The sequence below is a fragment of the Hemitrygon akajei genome, chromosome 2, assembly GCF_048418815.1.
Source record: "Hemitrygon akajei chromosome 2, sHemAka1.3, whole genome shotgun sequence".
Lineage (NCBI taxonomy): Eukaryota > Metazoa > Chordata > Chondrichthyes > Myliobatiformes > Dasyatidae > Hemitrygon > Hemitrygon akajei.
Genome location: NC_133125.1, coordinates 69,453,192 through 69,473,896, shown reverse-complemented (window position 1 = coordinate 69,473,896; position 20,705 = coordinate 69,453,192). Strand labels below are relative to the sequence as shown.

The window sequence follows — 20,705 nt, the reverse complement described above, 5'->3', positions numbered from 1 at the left end:
CTAATGTTGAAGAACCACCAAGGGCCAAATCTATCATGTAGGATGCCAACCTGTAGGAAACATACTGAGCAAATTTGCAGAGAAACTACAGAGATATGCAAGCAGCTTTTAGCTATGCAAATACAGACTGGGAAACTAACAACATAAGGGTCAATGAGGGAGAGAACTCACTGGAATGCCTTCCGGGGACCTGTCTTGAGCATTCTATTTCTGGTCTGATAACAAAAGCAGCAATGCTGGTCTAGGTTCCGGGAAATGAGCCAGGCAATGCACAAGCATTTATCACTGTGTCAATATCTAGCGAAAGAATGTATGTAGATCTCTCTACGATAAAAATAGTCTGTTAAAAATAGATCTGGATTGGAAAAACAAGTATAAAAGTTAAGGAGACACAGGAGACTTCAGATGCTGGAAAATGGAGCAAAAAATCTGCTGGAGGAGCTCAGCGGATCAGGCAGAATGTATTGGGGGAAATGGACAGTCAATGTTTCTGGTCAAGACCTTTCTGGTGTAGTCATTTTGGGTGGAGGAAAGAAACAGGAGGGTGTTGAAATAAAGGCAGTTTTTTGTACAAGAAAGCAATTGGCTAACATGGACTGGGAAAATAGATTAAAGGATAAGCTATTAAATCAACAGCGACAAGACATTTAAGGAGCAGTTTTATAAATTCAAATGAATAGTACTGTGATGAGAAAAAGAGGCTTTATGGGAAGGATGCATCATCATTCAATAAGTAAGGGAATTGCCCTCTGATGAAGGCATTTGCATTGTGCTGATTGATAGGAAGATTCCAGGATTTGGATCCAGTGACAAGGAGGGACTGCTAGTATTTCTCCATATCAAGATGGGGTGCCATGAGAAGAGGAAACTGCAGATGCTGCCAATGTCTTTCAAAGATAGTGGGTTAGCAAGATGTGATGAGAATACAAAGGGAGGCTGAATGGGCAGAAAGATCATAATGAGGGAGAATATCACTTTATCCACTCTGGAAATTTAGAAGTTAAAAGTAAATGTATTACCAAAGTACATATAATTTACCATATGCTACCTTGAGAATCATTTTCCTGCAGGTAGTTACAGAAAAAAAAGAAATATAACAGAATTTTACAGACAAAGACTGATTGGCACAGTAGTGCAGTGGTAGTACAATGCTTCAAAGCACTAGCAATCACCGATTGGGTTTCAATTTGCCTAATGTCTAAAAGGAATTTGTCCATTCTACTGATGACTCTGTGGGTTTTCTCCGGGTGCTCCAGTTTCTTCCCACATTCCAAAAAGATGTACTGATTAAAATTAGTAAGGTATGGGCATACTGTGTTTGGCACACAGAGTATGGTGACACTTGTGGGCTGTTGCCAGCATATCCCTGGACTATGTTGGTTGTTAACACAAATGGTACATTTCACTGTACTTGGCAATGTTTTGATGTGCATATGACAAATTACGCTAATCTTTAATCTCTTAAAACAACTAATGTGCAAAAGAAGGCATACTAAATGACAATAATACTGAGAACATAACTGTAAAAAGTCCTTGAAAGTGAATCTGTAGGAGTAGAATCAGTTCAGAGTGCTGGTGAGTGAAGTTTTCCATGCCAGTTCAGGAGTCTGATGGTTAGAGTAATACTGTTTCCGAACCTGAAGAAGAATGAGTAACACAATGTTGCAGTCCAAAGGGACCCTGTGCCCTATAGTACCTGAAATTCTAAAAGACATTACGCTGGACCAGCAGATAGTTAGAAGACTGAATAGCATATGACCTTTTGCTCCCTTTTTCTTAAGTTATACATGCATAATGCATAAATCTTTCTATAGTGATTTCTCACACTCGGTACCTTCATAGCCTAATTTTTAGTGTAGGTGCAATCACCTTGGAAAGAGTGAGAGCTTGTTTGATGTAAATATTTAATAATCAAGTGTTTTTATTATTTCTGCAGACTTGGGAAGATCCCTGTCACAAAGATCCCAGTACAAATTTTTGTGGAGATAATGATCCACTTGATGTCTGTGACATTGGGTCAAAGGTTAGTTGTTCAACCAATTCATTTCTTGACCTAACTGACTCCCAATAATCATGCTGGACAGATGCTTTGAATGGGATTATTAGCAGCCAGGTAAAACAGAATGACCAGGTTGTTTTGCTAACTGGTTAGCTGGAAGATAACCAAGAGCAAATGAAAGCATTCTCACTTCCAAATCAAAAAGTCTCACTGCCAGCACTATAGCATGAGAGATCATAGATCATGGAACCTGGTTACTGTTTTGGGTCAACGCCCTGCATCAACATTAAAGAGGTTAGTGGGAAATGGCCAGTATAAGTGTGTGAGAGGGAGGGATGATAGGTGATTTGTGGAACTTGGTTAGGAGTGGGGAAGGTTGATGAGCAGATGGAGACAGCTAGGAGAGGTGGAGGGGGGAGTTTTGATACAGCAACTGATGAGTGATAGGTGGAAATGAATAAAACTAAAAGTGGGGAGAGGAGAGAGGATGGGATGGTAGAGCCAGAGACTGGAAAATGAAAGTGGAAACAGAAAAGGGAGAGATTATGAGCAGTTGGATCCAGCTTGTGGAGGGAATAGGTAAGCTAAGGCAAGGGGAAAAATCCCAGATGGATAGGTGTGTGAGTGATAGGTAGATGAAACTCAGTGTGGGGGGAGAGAAAAGGTGAACAAAGGGAGAGAGAACTGAGTTAGGCCAGCAGGAGTGGAATACAAGTGTGGGCTTCTTTCTAGGTGGTGTACCATGCAGAACCTTAACAAAAGTGTTATTGAAATCCATATATACTACATCTGTTGCCTTCTCCTAATCAACCTTGCTCATCACTTCATCAAAATTCCCCAATCAAATTCTCAAGACAAGGTCTCCCATGCATTAAGCCATGTTGGTTATTGCTAATCAAGTGTAAGTATCTCTTATCCCTCAGAATGCTTCCCAGCAACATAGCTACCAAAGATGTTAGGATGACAGGTCTAGGTAAAGCAAAACATTTGCTGTCGTCCAGCCTTCTAGCACCTCACGAGGGAACAGTGATATTGTAGCTATCTCAGTGAGGACTCCCACAATTTCTTCTCTAGCTTTCCATAGTATTTTTGGATAAACCTCATCTGGAACTAGAAATCTGCCAACTTTCATAATCATGACATATGCAGCACCTCTTCTACTGTATTATGGACTGCTTCTAGAACTTTTCCATTCTCCAGAGTAAAATCAGAGGAGAAATAATCATTGAGAACTCTGCCTGTTTCCAGCAGTCCATGCGTAGATTTCAGTCTATGTTTTGAGAGGTCCTATTCTTTCCTTAGTCACTCTTTTTTTCTTAATGAACTTAAGAAATCTCAAAGGAGTCTCCTTAATTTTCTCTGCCAAGGCCATCTTTCTTGAAGTATACTCCAGCATCCTCTGTCAGAATCAGGTTTATTAACACTGACGTCATGAAATTTATTGTTAAGTGCCAGCAGTATAGTTCAAGACAAACTGAGGAACTTCAAGCTGCTCACCCTATCTACTGCTAATCTCTCAAGAAAGATTGGTGTGTGTTCTCCCAACTTCCCCTTCCTGAAGTCCACAATCAATTCCTTGGTCTTGCTGACGTTGAGTGTAAGCTTGGTCTTGCAACATCACTCAACCAGGCAATCTATCTTGCTCCTGTATGCCTCCTCGTCACCATCTGAAGTTCTGCCAGCAGCAGTGGTGTCATCTAGAAAATTTATTGATAGCGTTTGAGCTGTGCTTAGCCATACAAGCATGAGTGTAGAATGGAGCAGTGTGCTAAACATGTATCCTTGAGGCACAGTTGTGTTGCTTGTATGTGAGGAAAAGATGTTCTTATTGATCCAAACTGATTATAGTCTACTGATGAGGAAATAACAAGGCTCAGGTTTTGAAGCTTGTTGATTAGTGCTGAGGGGATGATGGTATTGGTATATATCTCTAGTGATTTACTTGATTCCAGCTGCTTGTATCCGATCCAAGCAGCCTTTTACTTGACCCAAATTACAATATTCCTTAAAATCCAGGGTTCCTAACTTCCACAGCTTCAACTTTTGCTTTAACAGGAATATGTATTCCTTGAACTCTTGCTATCTCACTTTTAAGAACTTCCCACCTGCCAGAGGTCCTTTTGCCCACAAATAGTCTAGCCAAATCAACCTTTGTAAGTCCTAATATGATCTTCATGTGTGTGGGACTGGGATAGACTATGGTGTAATCTATAAAATATCCAGAAGACTTAACTAGCAATTAAATAAACAAATGGAACTAACAAAATTTGTAGTTTAAATGAGTCATAGGCTATATATTGATTCTCAAAATTTTTGAACTAATTTCAATTATGGCAAATATGAATTTTAACTTTTGCATATTCCACTTTTGTTTCTAGGTGTGTTCTTGCGGTGATGTTATTCAGATAAAAGTGCTGGGAGCTTTAGCTCTTATTGATGAAGGAGAAATGGACTGGAAAATCATTGCTATCAACAAGGAGGACCCAGATGCACAGATGATTAATGGCAAGTTCATCTAGTCTACAATGTTTGTTAAATTGCATTTACCTTTAACAGCCAGGGATTTTGACACAAAGGGAGATGTTGTGGATAGTGTGGAGGCCTGTCAGAGCTTACAGCGGGACATTGATAGGATGCAAAACTGGGCTGAGGAGTGGCAGATGGAGTTCAACTCAGATAAGTGTGAAATGGTTCATTTTGGTAGGTCAAATATGATGGCAGAATGGTAAGACTCTTGGCAGTGTGGAGGATCAGAGGGATTTTGGGGTTCAAGTCCATAGAATGCTCAAAGCAGCTGCGCAGGTTGACTCTGTGGTTAAGAAGATGTTCGATGAATTGGCTTTCATCAATCATGGAATTGAATTTAGGAGCCAAGAGGTAATGTTGCAGCTATATAGGACCCTGGTCAGACCCCACTTGGAGTACTATGCTCAGTTCTGGTCACCTCACTACAGGAAGAATGTGGAAGCCATAGAAAGGGTGCAGAGGAGATTTTCAAGGATGTTGCCTGGATTGGGGAGCATGCCTTATGAGAATAGATTGAGTGAACTCGGCCTTTTCTCCTTGGAGCGAAGGAGGATGAGAGGTGACCTGATAGAGGTGTACAAGATGATGAGAGGCATTGATCATGTGGATAGTCAGAGGGCTGAAATGGTTGCCCCAAGAGGACACAGGTTTAAGGTGCTGGGGGATAGGTACAGAGGAGATGTCAGGGCTAAGTTTTTTACTCAGAGAGTGGTGAGTGTGTGGAATGGGCTGCCGGCAACGGTAGTGGAGGCAGATACGATAAGTGTTTTAAGAGGCTTCTAGATAGGTACATGGAGCTTAGTAAAATAGAGGGCTATAGGTAAGCCTAATAATTTCTAAGGTAGGGACATGTTCGGCACAATTTTGTGGGCCAAAGGGCCTGTATTGTGCTGTAGGTTTTCTATGTTTATATAATTTTCTTGTCTCTGGATAGATTTCCAGGTGGCTTCAAGATGGTAACTGGAGAGTGGAAGTTTCAAAGGAACTAACTCCACTGAGACATTTCTGTCCTGGGAGCCAAACCAGCCATTTTTCTAATACTCCATGTACTTTAGTGATTAATTACCCACTCATTCATGACAGGATAGAAACAAGCAACAGTTCTTTATTTTAAACTGTGATTGAGATTTTCTCAAAAATTCAGGATGTTCCCTTAATGAATTTATTGTCTGAAGAATAACATTAAGTTACTTAGTTTCAATCCTTTCCATTAGTGTCAAGCACAACAAAGCTGTAAATAACAAGCAAGGACTGTTCTAGAAACCAGTTTCTCAGATGTGTCAAATAAAATCAGGAAGTTTCAAAACCACATACAAAATCCTATCTAAAGATAAAGGGCAAAATCATTTTGGTTTGAAAGGTAAAAGGCCAGGCAAATTTATTTCAATTATGACGGAAGTGGTTATACCCTGGAAGGTTATCGACCTAACCTCTTTCCAAAGGTGCTCCGACCTAATGATTAGTTTTTTTTCCTCTTCCTTATCTTATCTGAGACTAGGAGTTTTTTTCAATAATATATAAACTATTGGGCTATCCAATGTTGACAATTAACCCAATTTTTGAGAAAGCCTCAGAAATATTCCCCTTTGAAGTGGTTACCACAACCAAGACAAGTGTGTGTACTGAGTAAACCATCTATAGTATATATTAAAGTGCTAGTTGACCTTCCAGTCAGATCCTTCCTGCATAGTTGGAACATCCGTCTCAATGCACATTGCCCCTGGGATGATTGCACCGCGGGGAGACAGTCATTCACCTCTTTGTGGGCTTAGTTTGCAAAGAGGGTGTGGAGAAGGCTGCAAGGGTCCTTGAATTTGAATTTGAATTGACTTTATTACTTACATCCTTCATATACATGAGGAGTAAAAATCTTTATGTTACATCTCTGTTCAAATGTGCAATATGCAATTATAGTAATTTATAATATTATGTCCAACAGGATAGTCAATATAACATAGAAATACAGTTGGTCAGCATGAATTAAGCAGCCTGATGGTCCGGTGGAAGAAGCTTCCAGAGCCTGTTGGTCCTGGCTTTTAAGCTGCGGTACCATTTCCCGGATGGTAGCAGCTGTAACAGTTTGTTGTTAGGATGACTTGAATCTCCAATGATCCTTTGAGTCCTTTTTACATGCCTGACTTTGTAAATGTCCTGAGTAGTAGGAAGTTCACATCTACAGAATGCTGGGCTGTCTGCACTACTCTCTGCAGAGTGATATTACAAGTTGTTCTAAGCAGCTGTGTGACAGAGAACTGTCTGATCTGCAGGCTGTTCCAAGGGACACACACAAATACGGACTTCAAGTATTGCTGGAAGATTATCAGCTTGGTGGAAGACACCCTGTGTTCTGCCTGAAACTTGTTGGCCTGCCAGTAGTTCGAGGTGTCCATAGAGGAATGCTGCCAACAGGTACATTCCAGACCGCAGGAGTATATGCTGAAGGATGCACTGAATTTGATGCAGTCAATGCAAAGGCTCAGTCTAGAGCACTCCCACTACTGGGACAGCGAGGGGCTGGGCCAGGTGGGGAAGCCCCTTAAATATTCTCTTAGCATATTACTCCAGAGGGCTATATGAGTGGCAATGGTACTATCAATTTTAAAAATGTAACTTATCACTATTTAATGCATTGTCCATGATAAAAAGGCTTGGCACAGTGTATTCTTGTATTATTATGAATGAAGTTTATTTTGTATAAATAAAACACATCAAAAAACTAAACAACAGAAGGTCATAGAGTCATAAAGCATGGAAGTATCCCATTCATTCCAACATATCTCTGCCAACCATGTTAATACACTGAATCACATCTTTAGCCTTCAATGCCTAGGCAATTCAGGCTACTCATGTAGACACTTTGTTAGTGCTGTCACAGACTCTGCTTCCACCACTCTCTCCTGCAGTGTGTTCTACTCTAGGTACCATTCTTTGGCTGGAAAATATTTCTTCTCAACTTCCCAGTAAATCTTACTCCCTTACCTAAATATGTCTTCTACCTTTATTCACCACTAATAAGAGGAAAAGATTCTTGAGTCTACCATATCTACACTGCTAATAATTTCATATACCCCAATCTTAATCTCCTCCACTCCAGGGAAAACAGATCTAGCATCTTCAATCTCCTCTCATTTCATCCTGATGAATCTCCTCTGCATCTTCTCCAGTGCTCTCTCATCCTTCCTACAGTGTGGTGTCCAGAGTTATACACAGTACTGCATCTGAGGTTTGACCATTGTTTTATAAAATTAAAGAATAACTTCCCTACGCTTTTATTCAGTGCCACATTTAAAGGAGGCCAGGATCCCATGTGGTTTCTTAATCATGTTATCTATCTGTACTGCCATTTTCAAGGATCTTTGGACTCGTTTTCTGGGCTAAGGTGAGGGTGGAGTTGAGTGGAGGTAGCAGGGCTGCAGACCCCATGAATAATAAAACAAACCATAAGTACTGTTCCAGATTATGGCCACTTGTTTGGCTAGTAGCTTTAAGATCCAGCTGAGCTATCTTACACCTTATCACCATCTGCTGTTCTTTCTGATTTGCACAGATTGTGGTCTTCCAGTGAGGAAGTCAAGGATCTAGTTGCAGAAAGAGGTACAGGGGCCTAGGTTTTGGAGTTTTTTGATATAAACTATAGGAATATTTGTGTTAAATGCTGAGCTGTAGTCATTAAACAGTAGCCTGACTTAAGTAGCAAACACGAGGAAATCTGCGGATGCTGGAAATTCAAACAACACACACAAAATGCTGGTGGAACACAGCAGGCCAGGCAGCATCTATAAGGAGAAGCACTGTCGACGTTTCGGGCCGAGACCCTTCGTCAGGACTAACTTCCAGGCCCGAAATGCCGACAGTGCTTCTCCTTATCGATGCTGCCTGGCCTGCTGTGTTCCACCAGCATTTTGTGTGTGTTGCCTGACTTAAGTATTGGTATTGCCCAGGTGATGCAGGGCAGTGTGAAGATCCAATGAGATTGTATCTACTGTAAATCAAAAGATATGGAAGTAGAATTTGGACATTTGGCCCATTAAGTCTACTCCACCATTTCATCATGGCTGATTCATATCCCTCTCAGACATATTCTCCTGTCTTCTTCCTGTATCTCTGCATGCTCCAACTAATCAAGAAACTATCAATCTCTGCCTTAAATTTACCCAATGACTAGGCCTTCACAATTTACCTTTGGCAACAAATTACACAGATTCACCTCTGGCTAAAGAAATTCCTCCCTACCTCTGTTCTAAATGAATGTCCCACTGTTCTCAGGCTGTCTCCTCCAGTCATAGACTCACCCACAATAGGAGCCATCCTCTCCACATCCTCTCTGTCAAGGTCTTTCAATATTTGATAGGTTTCAATGAGATCCCCCCTCATTCCTCTGAATTCCAGTGAGTACAGGCCCAGAGACATCAAATGTTCCTCATGTGATAAGCCTTTGAATCCCAGAATCATTTTTGTGGAACTTCTTTGAACCCTCTCTAATGCCAGCACATCCTTTCTTTAATAAGCAGATCAAAACTGCTCACCATTGCCTTATAAAGCCTCAACATTACATGCTTACTTTCATATTCTAGTGCCCTCAAAATAAATGCTAACAACGTATTTGCCTTCCTCACCATTGACTGAACCTGCAAATTAACCTTCACAGGGCTCCCAAGTCCTTTTGCACCTCAGGTTTTTGAAGTTTTGCTCCATTTAGAAAATTGTCTACACTTTTATTTCTGCTATCAAAGTGCATGAGCATACACTTCCCACCACTGTATTCCATCTGCTGCTTCTCCAAGTACATAACATCCACCAATTCTCCTTTGTCTATTCTGATTGTTAGTTCTTCACAGGATTCCATCAGATTCATCTGGTAAGATTTTCCCTTAAGGAAACCACGCTGACTATAGCCCATCTTATCCGTACCCCAATCCATGTACCCCAAAACCACATCCTTAACAATTGACTCCAATATTTTTCCAATCACTGAGTTCAGACTACCTGGCCTAAAAATTTCCTTTTTTCTGCCTCTCTCCCTTCTTGAGTGGAGTGACATTTGCAATTTTGCAATCCTCTGCAGGATCTATTGATCTTGAAATATGATTACTAATGCCTCCACAATCTCTTCAGCCACCTCTTTCGGAACCCTGAGGTGTAGGCCTTCTTTGTCCAGGTGACTTTTCTACCTTAAGACCTTTCAGTTTGCCAAGCACCTTCTCCCAAGTAATGGCAACTTCACACGCTTCTGCTCCCTGATACTCTCGAACTTCTGATGTATTGCTAATGTTTTCCACAGTGAAGACTGATGCAAAATACTTACTCAGTTCATCCGCCATTTTTTTGTCCTCCATTGCTTCCTCTCTAGCATTATTTTCCAGCAGTCTGATATCTATTCGTGCCTCTATTTTACACTTTATATATCTGAAGAAATGTTTGGTATCCTCTTTAATGTTATTGGTTTGCTTATCTTGGTTTACCATTTTTTTTCTTCTTTATGACATTTTTAGTTGCCTTCTGTTGGTTGTTAAAAGCTTCCAAACACATAACTAATTTTGTTATATACCCACTCTTTGGATTTTATGTTAGTTTTGACTTCTCTTGTCAGCCACAGTTCTGTCATCTTCCCTTAAGAATACTTTTTTCCTTTGGGATGTCTATCCTGTACCTTCGTAATTGCTTCCAGAAACTCCAGCCATTGCTGCTCTGCCGTCATCCCTGCTAGTGTTCCCTTCCTATCAGTTTTGGCCAGCACCTCTCTCATGTCTCTGTAATTCCTGTTCCTCCACTGTAATACTGATACATCTGACTTTGGCCTCTCCTTCTCAAATTGCAGGGTGAATTCTATCATGATCACTGTTCTTCTAAGTGTTCCTGTACCTTAAGCTCTCTGATCAATTCCAGTTCATTGCACAACACCCAATCCAGAATAGCTGATCCCCTAATGGACTCAAACATGAGCTGTTCTAAAAAGCCATCTCATTGGCATTCTACAAACTCCTCCTCGTAGGATCCAGCAACAATCAGATTTTCCCAATCAGTATATGGAAAACCCCCATTACTATCGAAATATTACCCTTTTGACATGCATTTTCTATCTCGCATTGTAATTTGAAGCCCTCATCTTTGCTACTGTTTGGAGATCTGTATATAACTCCCATGAGGGTCTTTTTACCCTTGCAGTTTCTTAGCTCAGCTCTACCCACAATGATTCTGCACCTTCTGATCCTTTGTCATCCCTTTCTAATGATTGATTTAGTTTATTACCAACTAGCCACAACACCCCTTCAGTTGCTTGCCCTTTCAATACAATATGTATCCTTAGGTGTTTACCTCCCAGGTATAATTTTCTTTCAGCTACCATTCAGTGATGCCCACAAAGTCATACATACCAATCTATAGCTGTGCGACAAGTTCATCTTCCTTATTCTATAGCATGCATTCAAATATAACAACTTCAGTCCTGTATTCATCACCTTTTTTGATTTTGTCCTCCTTTTACATTGCAACTCATCCCTTTGACTGCAATTTTGCACTATCATCAGCCTCTCCTTGCTAGCAGTCGCACTAAGTGCTGCCTCCGTTTGTAAACCAACTAGCTCACCCCAGCCCTGTTACTCTGGTTCCCATCCCACTGCTAAATTCGTTCAAACCCTCCTGAACAGCTTTCGCAAACCTGCATGCAAGCATATTGGTCCTCTTCAGTTTCAGGTGGAGCCCATCCCTTTTGTACAGGTCATACCTTCCCCAGAAGAGATCCAGTGATCCATGAATTTGAAACCTGTTCCCTGCACCAGTTGCTGAATCGCACATTCATCTGCCAAATCATTCTATTTTTAGCTTCCTGGCAGAAGTAGCAATCCAGAGATTACTGCCCTGGAGATCCTGCTCTTCAGCATTCTGCAGAAAGTTGTAAACTTGGGCACCTCCATCATGGGCACTAGCCTCCCCAGCATCCAGGACATCAAAAAGTTGGCACCCAACATTAGGACTTGATTCACCCAGGACGTACCCTCTTCTCATTGCTACCATCAGAGAGGAGATACAGGAGCCTGAAGGCGTGCACACAATGATTCAGGAACAGCTTCTTCCCACTGCCATCAGATTTCTGAATGGGCATTGAACCCATGAGCACTACCTCCATACACTGCTGCTGCATATCAACAGTGATGTTGAAACTGATTCTGATTCAGAATGTGTACTCTGCAAAGGGTAGGTTATCTTCTGATTTTTTGCATAACACAAATTGGGATCAGTGAGACTTTTATGGTTTTAAATTCCTGATGAGTCACAAATATTTCTTCATTCTCTTCTAATGTGCAAAGAACTGTATAACATGGTAATCATTTTGGATACTGTTCCTTTAGGGAGTAACTGCATAGTACTGTGTTGTATTAGATCTTCAGGGAATGAATACAGTAATAAGTAGGATGTAGACAAGTATCCATCTGTGCTGGGTTGAGCGTCAAGCTAGTAACTTGGCCTTGTAAAAGCGGACAAATGCTAAAGAAATGGCAAGGTTGCTGCCTGATCCACCATAAGGCATGGAGAGGAGAAAAAAGACAAGTGTAAAATGTTTTCAGTAGCTGGCTCTTTGCATTACTTTCCATATGTTGTGGTGCCCTGATACTTAGAGACTGAGCAGCATTTGCCAAACCCTTCAGATTGCTGTGTGTGTCTCAACAGTATTCTTCGTGAGCTACACAAAGAAGTCTGTATAACTACTGGGAGAATGTCACACACATGTTGTGTAATGCACATGGTTATTGTGTGTTCAGCTGTTGCCAAGTACAACTGCCCTTCAAAGCTTATATTGTTTAAATGATCTTGAGGTTTAATTGCATCTATGGTAGGTGACTGAACTGAAGGCAGTATTTAATCTGAAAGTCTTCAAATTTATGCCAAAGGCTGTTATATAATTTTATCAAATTCAAACTACAGTAGCAACTTGCAGTTATATTGTGCTTTCCAATCAGGATTAGCACATCAAAACTGCTTCAGCATTCAGTAAGAACCTTGCTGATTTGATTGCAATCTTGACTCTCCATTTCTGTTTACCTATAGTAATCTCTCACTCAGTTTATCAAGAATTTATCTACGTACCTATCTCTTAAAATATTTGAAAACTTTACTTCCACCACATTTTGAGGGAATTCCAATAACTTGTGACCCTCAGTGACAAAAAAAAGTTGCCTACTCTCTGCCATAAATGGGTGACTTTTTTAAATCAAGTCAAGTCAAATCACTTTTTATTGTCATTTCGACCATAACTGCTGGTATAGTACACAGTAAAAACGAGACAATGGTTTTCAGGACCATAGTGCTATATGAAACAGCACAAAAACTACACTAGACTACAGACCTACCCAGGACTGCATAAAATGCACAAAACAGTGCAGGCATTACAATAAATAATAAACAAGACAATAGGCACAGTAGAGGGCAGTAAGTTGATGTCAGTCCAGGCTCTGGGTATTGAGGAGTCTGATGGCTTGAGGGAAGGAACTGTTACATAGTCTGGTCGTGAGAGCCTGAATGCTTCGGTGCCTTTTCCTGGATGGCAGGAGGGAGAGGAGTTTGTATGAGGGGTGCGTGGGGTCCTTCATAATGCTGTTTCCTTTGCGGATGCAGTGTGTAGTGTAAATGTCCATGATGGTGGGAAGAGAGACCCCGATGATCTTCTCAGCTGACCTCACTATCCGCTGCAGGGTCTTGCGATCTGAGATGGTGCAATTTCCAAACCAGGCAGTGATGCAGCTGCTCAGAATGCTGTCAATACAACCCCTGTAGAATGTGATGAGGATGGGGGGTGGGAGATGGACTTTCCTCAGCCTTCACAAAAAGTAGAGACGCTGCTGGGCTTTCTTTGCTATGGAGCTGGTGTTGAGGGACCAGGTGAACGCCAAGAAATTTGGTGCTGTTAACGATCTCTACCGGGGAGCCGTCGAGGTTCAGCGGGGAGTGGTTGCTCCGTGCCCTCCTGAAGTCAACAGCCATCTCTTTTGTTTTGTTCACATTCAGAGACAGGTTGTTGGCTCTGCACCAGTCCATTAGCCACTGCACCTCCTCTCTGTAAGCTGACTCATCATTCTTGCTGATGAGACCCACCACGGTCGTGTCATTGGCAAACTTGATGATGTGGTTTGAGCTGTGTGTTGCAGCACAGTCATGGGTCAGCAGAGTGAACAGCAGTGGACTGAGCACACAGCCCTGGGGGGCCCCCGTGCTCAGTGTGATGGTGTTGGAGATGCTGCCTCTGATCTGGACTGACTGGGGTCTCCCAGTCAGGAAGTCTAGTATTCACTTGCAGAGGGAGGTGTTCAGGCCCAGTAGGCTCAGCTTTCCAATCAGTTTCTGAGGGATGATTGTGCTGAATGCTGAACTAAAGTCTATGAACACCATTTGAATGTACGTGAATTTTTGTCCTGGTGGGTTAGGGCCAGGTGAAGGGTGATGGCAATAGCGTCGTCTGTTGAACGGTTGAGATGGTACGCGAACTGCAGGGATCCAGTGAGGGGGCAGCAGGGTCTAGATGTGCATCATGACAAGCCTCATGAAACACTTCATGATGATGGATGTGAGTGCAACGGGATGGTAGTCATTGAGGCAGGACATTGAAGACTTCTTTGGCAGCCTTGAAGCACGTTGGAATGATGGTGCTGCTCAGGGAGATGTTGAAGATGTCAGTGAGAACATCTGCTAGCTGGTCTGCACATCCTCTAAGCACTCTACCAGGAATGTTGTCTGGTCCAGTAGTCTTCCGTGGGTTAACCCTGCACAGGGTTCTTCTCACATCAGCCATGGTGAGACACAGCACCTGGTCATTTGGAGGAGAGGTGGACTTCCTTGCTGCCATGTCATTTTCCGTCCCAAGACGAGTGTAGAATTTGTTCAGCGCATCTGGGAGGGAGGCATCACCCGCACAGTAAGGTAACGTTGTCCTGTAGTTGGTGATGTCCTGAATGCCTTTCCACATGCGCCGCATGAAGCAGGTACCTTCAAGATATTTTAATACATCTTTATGTAGTGCCCTAGTTAAGCTTTTACTGCTAATGCCTTAGGGTATTTCATTTAATAGTTTCCTGTAGAAGCAGTGTCTGCTAGTAGTGTTTGGGTTACCGTTAAAGATAAGGGGTTGTGATGTTCAACTTAGGAATGTCAAGACAGCCAAGCAAGATGGTGGAATTGGGAGAAGGTTCTAGAGAAAGTTGGGTGGAGAGGTTTTGTGATGGAGTCAAGGTTCTTTTCTCTGGCGGGAGATGGAAAGAGAGTTCGAGAGAATCAGTGGTGAGATTCGATCCAACCAGAATGCATGATTCAATAGAGTCCAAGAGCACACACAATCCTGTGATCAGTAAATAGGAGTTGTCACCGTGAGTACATGGTCACCTCCGGCTTTTGGAGGATCTGAACTCCAACTTTGTGCACATTTAACTGTTTCAATTATAATGGGCCCTTTTATTTTTTCCTTTTTTCCTTTCTTCTTTAACTGTTTGATTAGGTGACATTCATAAATATACCTGTCTGATAATTGTATGCAGTGTTTGATGTTATTTCTCACTGATGGGTAATTACAAGTGGGCAGCATTTACACAGTATTTGCTCAGATTGGGGTGTAGGTGGCTGAACATCCTAACTCTCCTGGTCTGGTGGGACCCAAGTCATATCGACTCTGGACATATGGAGTTTGAGAAGGGTGGTTTTCTCACTGCTGAGTCCATTAGCTTGTTAGCAAGGGGCTACCCAACCATGTTTCTACAGATATCCGGTAAAAAGGGGTTCCATTTATATTAAATACTTTATAATTGATTTTGGAGTGTAATCACTTATCTGGTAAACAAATCAAGCAGTTGTGAAATGCTAAATAACCTGCCTGGAGACTGAACAGAGAAGCATGAGGACAAAATCTATTGTGGTGTGGTCAGAATTTTATCCAAAAATGCAAAATACCTTTTAGTTTTGTGGACTGTAAACTTAAAGCATAATTAAGCAATTTCCAAACAACTGCAAATGGTAACCACTCACTTGTATATCTGATTGCTGTTTATTTTCAAATGTAGCAGACATTTCCTTAAAATATAAGGTACCCCAATACTATAAGATCTCCAAGAAATACTTGATGAAGTTGTCGAAGAAAGTGCAAAGAGAGGGTTGGCCATCAACTACAAAAAGACTGAATGCATGGTTGTCACAAAGAAGAAGGAAGTACAGAAATGCAAACTGAAAGTGGACAACAAAACAATTAAACAAACATGGAAGTTCAATTAGTTAGGAAGTTCAATAACATTTGACAGTAGAGCTGATGTTGAAATTAGAAGATGGATTGGCATTGCTAAATGTACGTTTGAGCATTTGAGCAAGATACTAAAGAATAGCATCATTTCTACGGGTACAAAACGCAGAGCGTTGCGGTTCATTCCACACTAACATAAGGAAATGAATGTTGGACAAATTCAGAGCAAAATGGAGGAGACTTGAAACTGCAGAAATGTGGTTTTTGAGAAAAATTATGAAAATACGTGGAAGGACAGAATAACAAATGAGGAAGTGATGCAAAAAGCTGGAATAAGAAGAGAGCTGTTATCATCCATCAGGAAACAGCAACTGGAATTTCTGGGACATATACTCAGGAAAGAAGAGCTCAAACGTCTTGTAGTGACAAGAGAAATTGATGGAAGAAGAAGTTGCGATTGATGGGACATGACATTCATGAGTTACATCAGGGGATGGACTGGCAAAAGTTCGGAAGAGCTTATTAGAACTTCTCAGTTTAAAGCCAGATGGAACATGATCGCTAATGTCATACACATAATGACGATGACCTCAATAACTGTTTATGTGTATAAAGGGAAGAACCTGGGGTGGAAAAACCAGTGTTAACATGAAAACAGTATAAGTCTATCAGCTGCTGTGGTGATAAGAAATATGAGAAAGGAAGTACTGAAAATTGGTCAAATATTTGAAGTAAGAATAGTATTAGAACTGAACATCACAAAGATGCTTTTACTGTCAATAGCCTACTCAGTTATCTGTTTATTAAAATCTCATATAACTTAATTATAAAATAGAATCTGTGTTGTGATGCTATTGTTTATGTAAGCTTGGAGACATAATACAAACTACTAAGTAAAAACAGCTGGCAAAGTTGACATGTTAACAAAGGGTGTTCCTACCCAGGCCAGTAAATATATTTAATTTACTTCAGTCCTCTGCACTCTTCTGTGTAAGCAAGTTTTAAGTGAGCCACAATTCTGAAGTAACGATTTGGAGTTGTGGAATTACAATGCTTTTGAAGGAAGCCATTCAGCCCATCAAATTTATGAGGTGGAGCAAAACCATCAGTCTCATTTTCCTGATGTCCTGAAACTTCATCTATCTCAAAGCCTTTTAAAATCCCTTTTGAAAGCATTAATAGTTTTTGCCACCACTTCCAATGATGAATTGCAGATTATAACTACTCTGAATAAATTAATAATTTCCTCAATTTCCCTTTGTATCTTCTACATAAGATATTAAATTTGTGCCCTTGTTCGTTGAACTATCAACTAATAGCTTTTCTGTGCCTATTTAAATGAAATCATGGTCCTGTACTTCTGTCAAATCTCCACTCAGACCTGCTCCAAAATGACCAATCCCAGCCTAACATTTTAACTAAGATCTATCTTGAGGTCCATTCCAGCAGATCTTTTCTCTGGGACATTTACAGCTTTCCTAAAAAAAAAGATGCCTGTATTAAGCAAAATATTACAGTTTTGGCCCAGTCAATGTTTTGTACAGGTTAAGCATAACCTTCCAGTTTTTCTCTGTGTTTTACATATGAATCCAAGAACCCACATACAGTAAAATCCCACTTATCTGGCACTTCATTAATCAGCACTCTCCAATAGCTAGCATTTCAGGGCCAGCGTAGGAGCTGGTCCCAGTCTAACCATAGGACAGACTGAAGGAGCTTCTCTCCCAGGTCTGCATTCTGGTGACATCAGAGCAGACCTGATTAAGCCCCAGTCCTACATCAGATTAACTGGCACAATTTAATAACTAGTGGTTGGCACATGCCGGATAACAGAGATTAAACCCTCTTAAAACACTTGCTTTCACTTCCAAGGACTGTGTACCTTCAGGGTCTTCTGAACAACTCCACAGGCTTTTGCTTATTCTTTCGGCCAATCTACTCAGCAAACTTCAGGTTTTATGTTATCTACAACAATCTGCATGTTGAAATAGTATTTTTTTCTATTTTTTTAATTAGAGATATAGTGCGGAACAGGCCCTTCTGGCAACCCACCTTTTTACCTCTAGCCCAGTGATTCCTAACGGGGGTGGTTACGTGTCCTAAGGGACACAGAAGTTGCTGGGGTCATTCAAGATTCTTGGGGGGGGGGGGGCGGGGCGGTAAGCGACATCCTGACTTGAGGCACAAGACGTGACCGACCGTGTCAATTCACTGCCATCATCAACATCTGGTAGTTTCTAACGATTATTTTAATTCAGCCCCGTTAATGCTGGATAAATACAAACGGCACAATCTCTACATCTGAAGGTGGTGAAATCTTGAATTCTAATCCTGCTAAGAAACAGAAACACAAAGTATATCAATACAATGTTGCATAACTGGAGTATGGTTTCATTTTGTTCCTGTCAGATCAGCAACACTCTGTGTGTCTGATTTGTAATACTGTATTGTCTAATGAAGCCTGAAACCGTCAAGATTGCAGGAACACTTCTGGAAAAGACACCCTGAAAAGGCTACTTATGGTATTACTCAGTTCCAGAAGATGAGAGAAGCATTTGAAAAGCATTACACACTCGAGTCAATGACCTTGATAGTGGTCTTGTTGTTTCTTATAAATTTCCAAAATGACGGCAAAGTGTGGAAAATCTCATACATTTGGTGAAAGATCTGCTGTATCAGAAGTGATCACTGCTGTTCTCAAAATGGACACCAGTATTTTAAAATCAATTCCTCTGAGTAATAACTCTGTAGCTCGTAGTATTGACAAAATGAGCAAAGACATTGAGTATCAACAATGTACAGAGCTACAAAAAACAGAATTTGGGATACAACTGGGTGAGTCGACTGTATGAGACAATGAGGCATTGCTGATGGTATATGTACAGTTTATCAAAACTGAAAAGTTTTATGGAAAGATTCTCTTTTGTAAAAATATCAACCGAGAATCAATCTATGACGAGCTCAAAATATATATTGAGGATAGAAGTATTCCAATTAAGAACATGATTTCTTGTGCAACAGGTGGAGTGCGATATATGACAAGTCACCATGCTGGTTTAGTGGCATTTATGAGAAAAGAAATTCCAAGTCTGTTTGCAATCCATTGTGTAATTCATCGTCAACATCTCATAGCCAGAAACCTCAACCAACAACTTTTTTCAAGCATGACTTGTAATATCTGTTATCAACAAAGTTAAAGCTCATCCATTAAATAGCAGAATATTTCACCAGTTATGCCAAGATAATGAAGAGTTTAAACACTTGCTTCTTCACACTGAAGTGGGTTGGCTGTCAAAAGGCAGCTGCTTAAAATGTTTCTTTGATCTTTTTGACACTGTGGTTGAATTTTTGCTCAAAGTTGACAGGAGCTTGGGAAACAAGATTGAACTTTTACATAGAGATGTGGCACAGCTGGCCGATCTGTATGACAAAATGAACATTCTAAATATGAAACTGCAGGCTGAGAATTTAAATTTAATCCAGGCAAAAAGTGCAGTGCTCACTTTTATCAGAAAAATGGAAATATATAAGCAAAACATTGGGAGAAGAATGTTCTCACAGTTTCTCTGCATGGAAAGTATGGCACTCCCTTTCAAAGTTGGTGATTTGCAAGAATACTTCTTCCACCTGCGGTCACTGAAGAAGGATTTTCAGAATCAATTCAAGGATTTGAACGATCTGGATATTCCGGACTGGGTAATTAACCCATTTCTTGCAAGGTGGAAGAACAGGAAGAGAGCTTGCAAGAAGAAATGATCAAAATTCAGAATGATGAAGAAACAAAAGTGCTCTTCAAAATTGTTGGCTTTTGTGGTATGCAGCTATGCTGTCATACGAAGTTTCCTGGTCTTTGGAGAAGAGCCAAACGGCTCCTCATTGCATTTCCATCCTCCTACTTTGATGAAAGAGGCTTCAGTGCAGTGAGCCACATACTCACAAAAACAGAAGCCACTTGGACGTTGTTATTTGTGGGGACTTAAGACTTTTGCTGTCACAACTTGAACCAGGTATTTCAACTCTTACTAAAAACCACATTGATATCAAAGTTGCTGTTCTGCACACAGGTACTGTGTAAGCTAGGTTTAAAGACAAATAAAAATTTAAAGCAGAATCATTTTTCTCAAGTTAGCATATGGTAGCTATGTTCTTACACTGTGGGGGTACTGGGAGGTATATTGTGCCGAAGAAGGGTGATTGTATTAAAGTGCTTTGGGGGGGTGTCAGGCTAAAAAAAGGTTGGGAAACACTGCTCTAGCCTAATCACAGGACAATTTACAATGACCAATCATCCTATTAACCGGTATATCCGGGGAGGATGTACATGTTCCTTACAGACAGCGTTGGAGTAGAATTCTGAACTCTGACAACCCGAACTGTAATAACATTGCACCAACTACTATACTACCGTGACACCCCAAATATCCTCTCAGTCTTTTTGTACAGATTGGTGAGTTACATAAAAGTGAGCCTAGTGCTAGATCGTGCAATGTTGGGTTCTTTAATTCCCTTCAAGACAAGGAAATCCATGTGTGCATACATAATTTGGTGTATACCGCCATCATTACTTACGAAGTGTGTGCTTTAGTGAAATGCTCCATGTATGTAAACTCAATAATAAGTGGGGCAACAAACCCTGCTTACACAAAGTATGGGTCTTTTGTTATATGTCATTAGAGTTTGTTAATTTATTAAAGCTATTGTCTGTATCAACTTTATTTCTATTGTTCTGATGTGGATGTTTTTTAAACTCATGAATTCTTCATTTATAACTCACAGATATCGATGATGTCAGGAGATACAAGCCTGGCTACTTGGAGGCCACAGTTAATTGGTTTAAATTGTACAAGATTCCTGATGGAAAACCAGAAAACCAGTTGGGTTTCAATGGAGAATTCAAAGACCGGGTACGTTTTGCATTGAAGGTGGTATGTATTGAATCTTCTGTTACATGGCTGAATCATTTTC

At 40.8% G+C, this 20,705-nt stretch overlaps 1 protein-coding gene across 3 annotated transcripts in view; it reads left to right on the top strand.

Moving 5' to 3' along the window:
• LOC140713912 (inorganic pyrophosphatase-like) overlaps positions 1–20,705 on the top strand; it is a 65,673-nt gene that overhangs the window by 26,068 nt on the left and 18,900 nt on the right. For 2 of the 3 annotated variants that reach the window (XM_073024597.1, XM_073024587.1), the window contains 3 exons: positions 1,937–2,023; positions 4,378–4,504; positions 20,517–20,644. In XM_073024597.1, coding sequence (XP_072880698.1) covers positions 1,937–2,023; positions 4,378–4,504; positions 20,517–20,644 — 342 coding nt within the window. Of the gene's footprint in view, positions 1–1,936; positions 2,024–4,377; positions 4,505–20,516; positions 20,666–20,705 lie in introns of all 3 variants that reach the window. The other variant, XR_012095774.1, reaches the window with a different exon arrangement.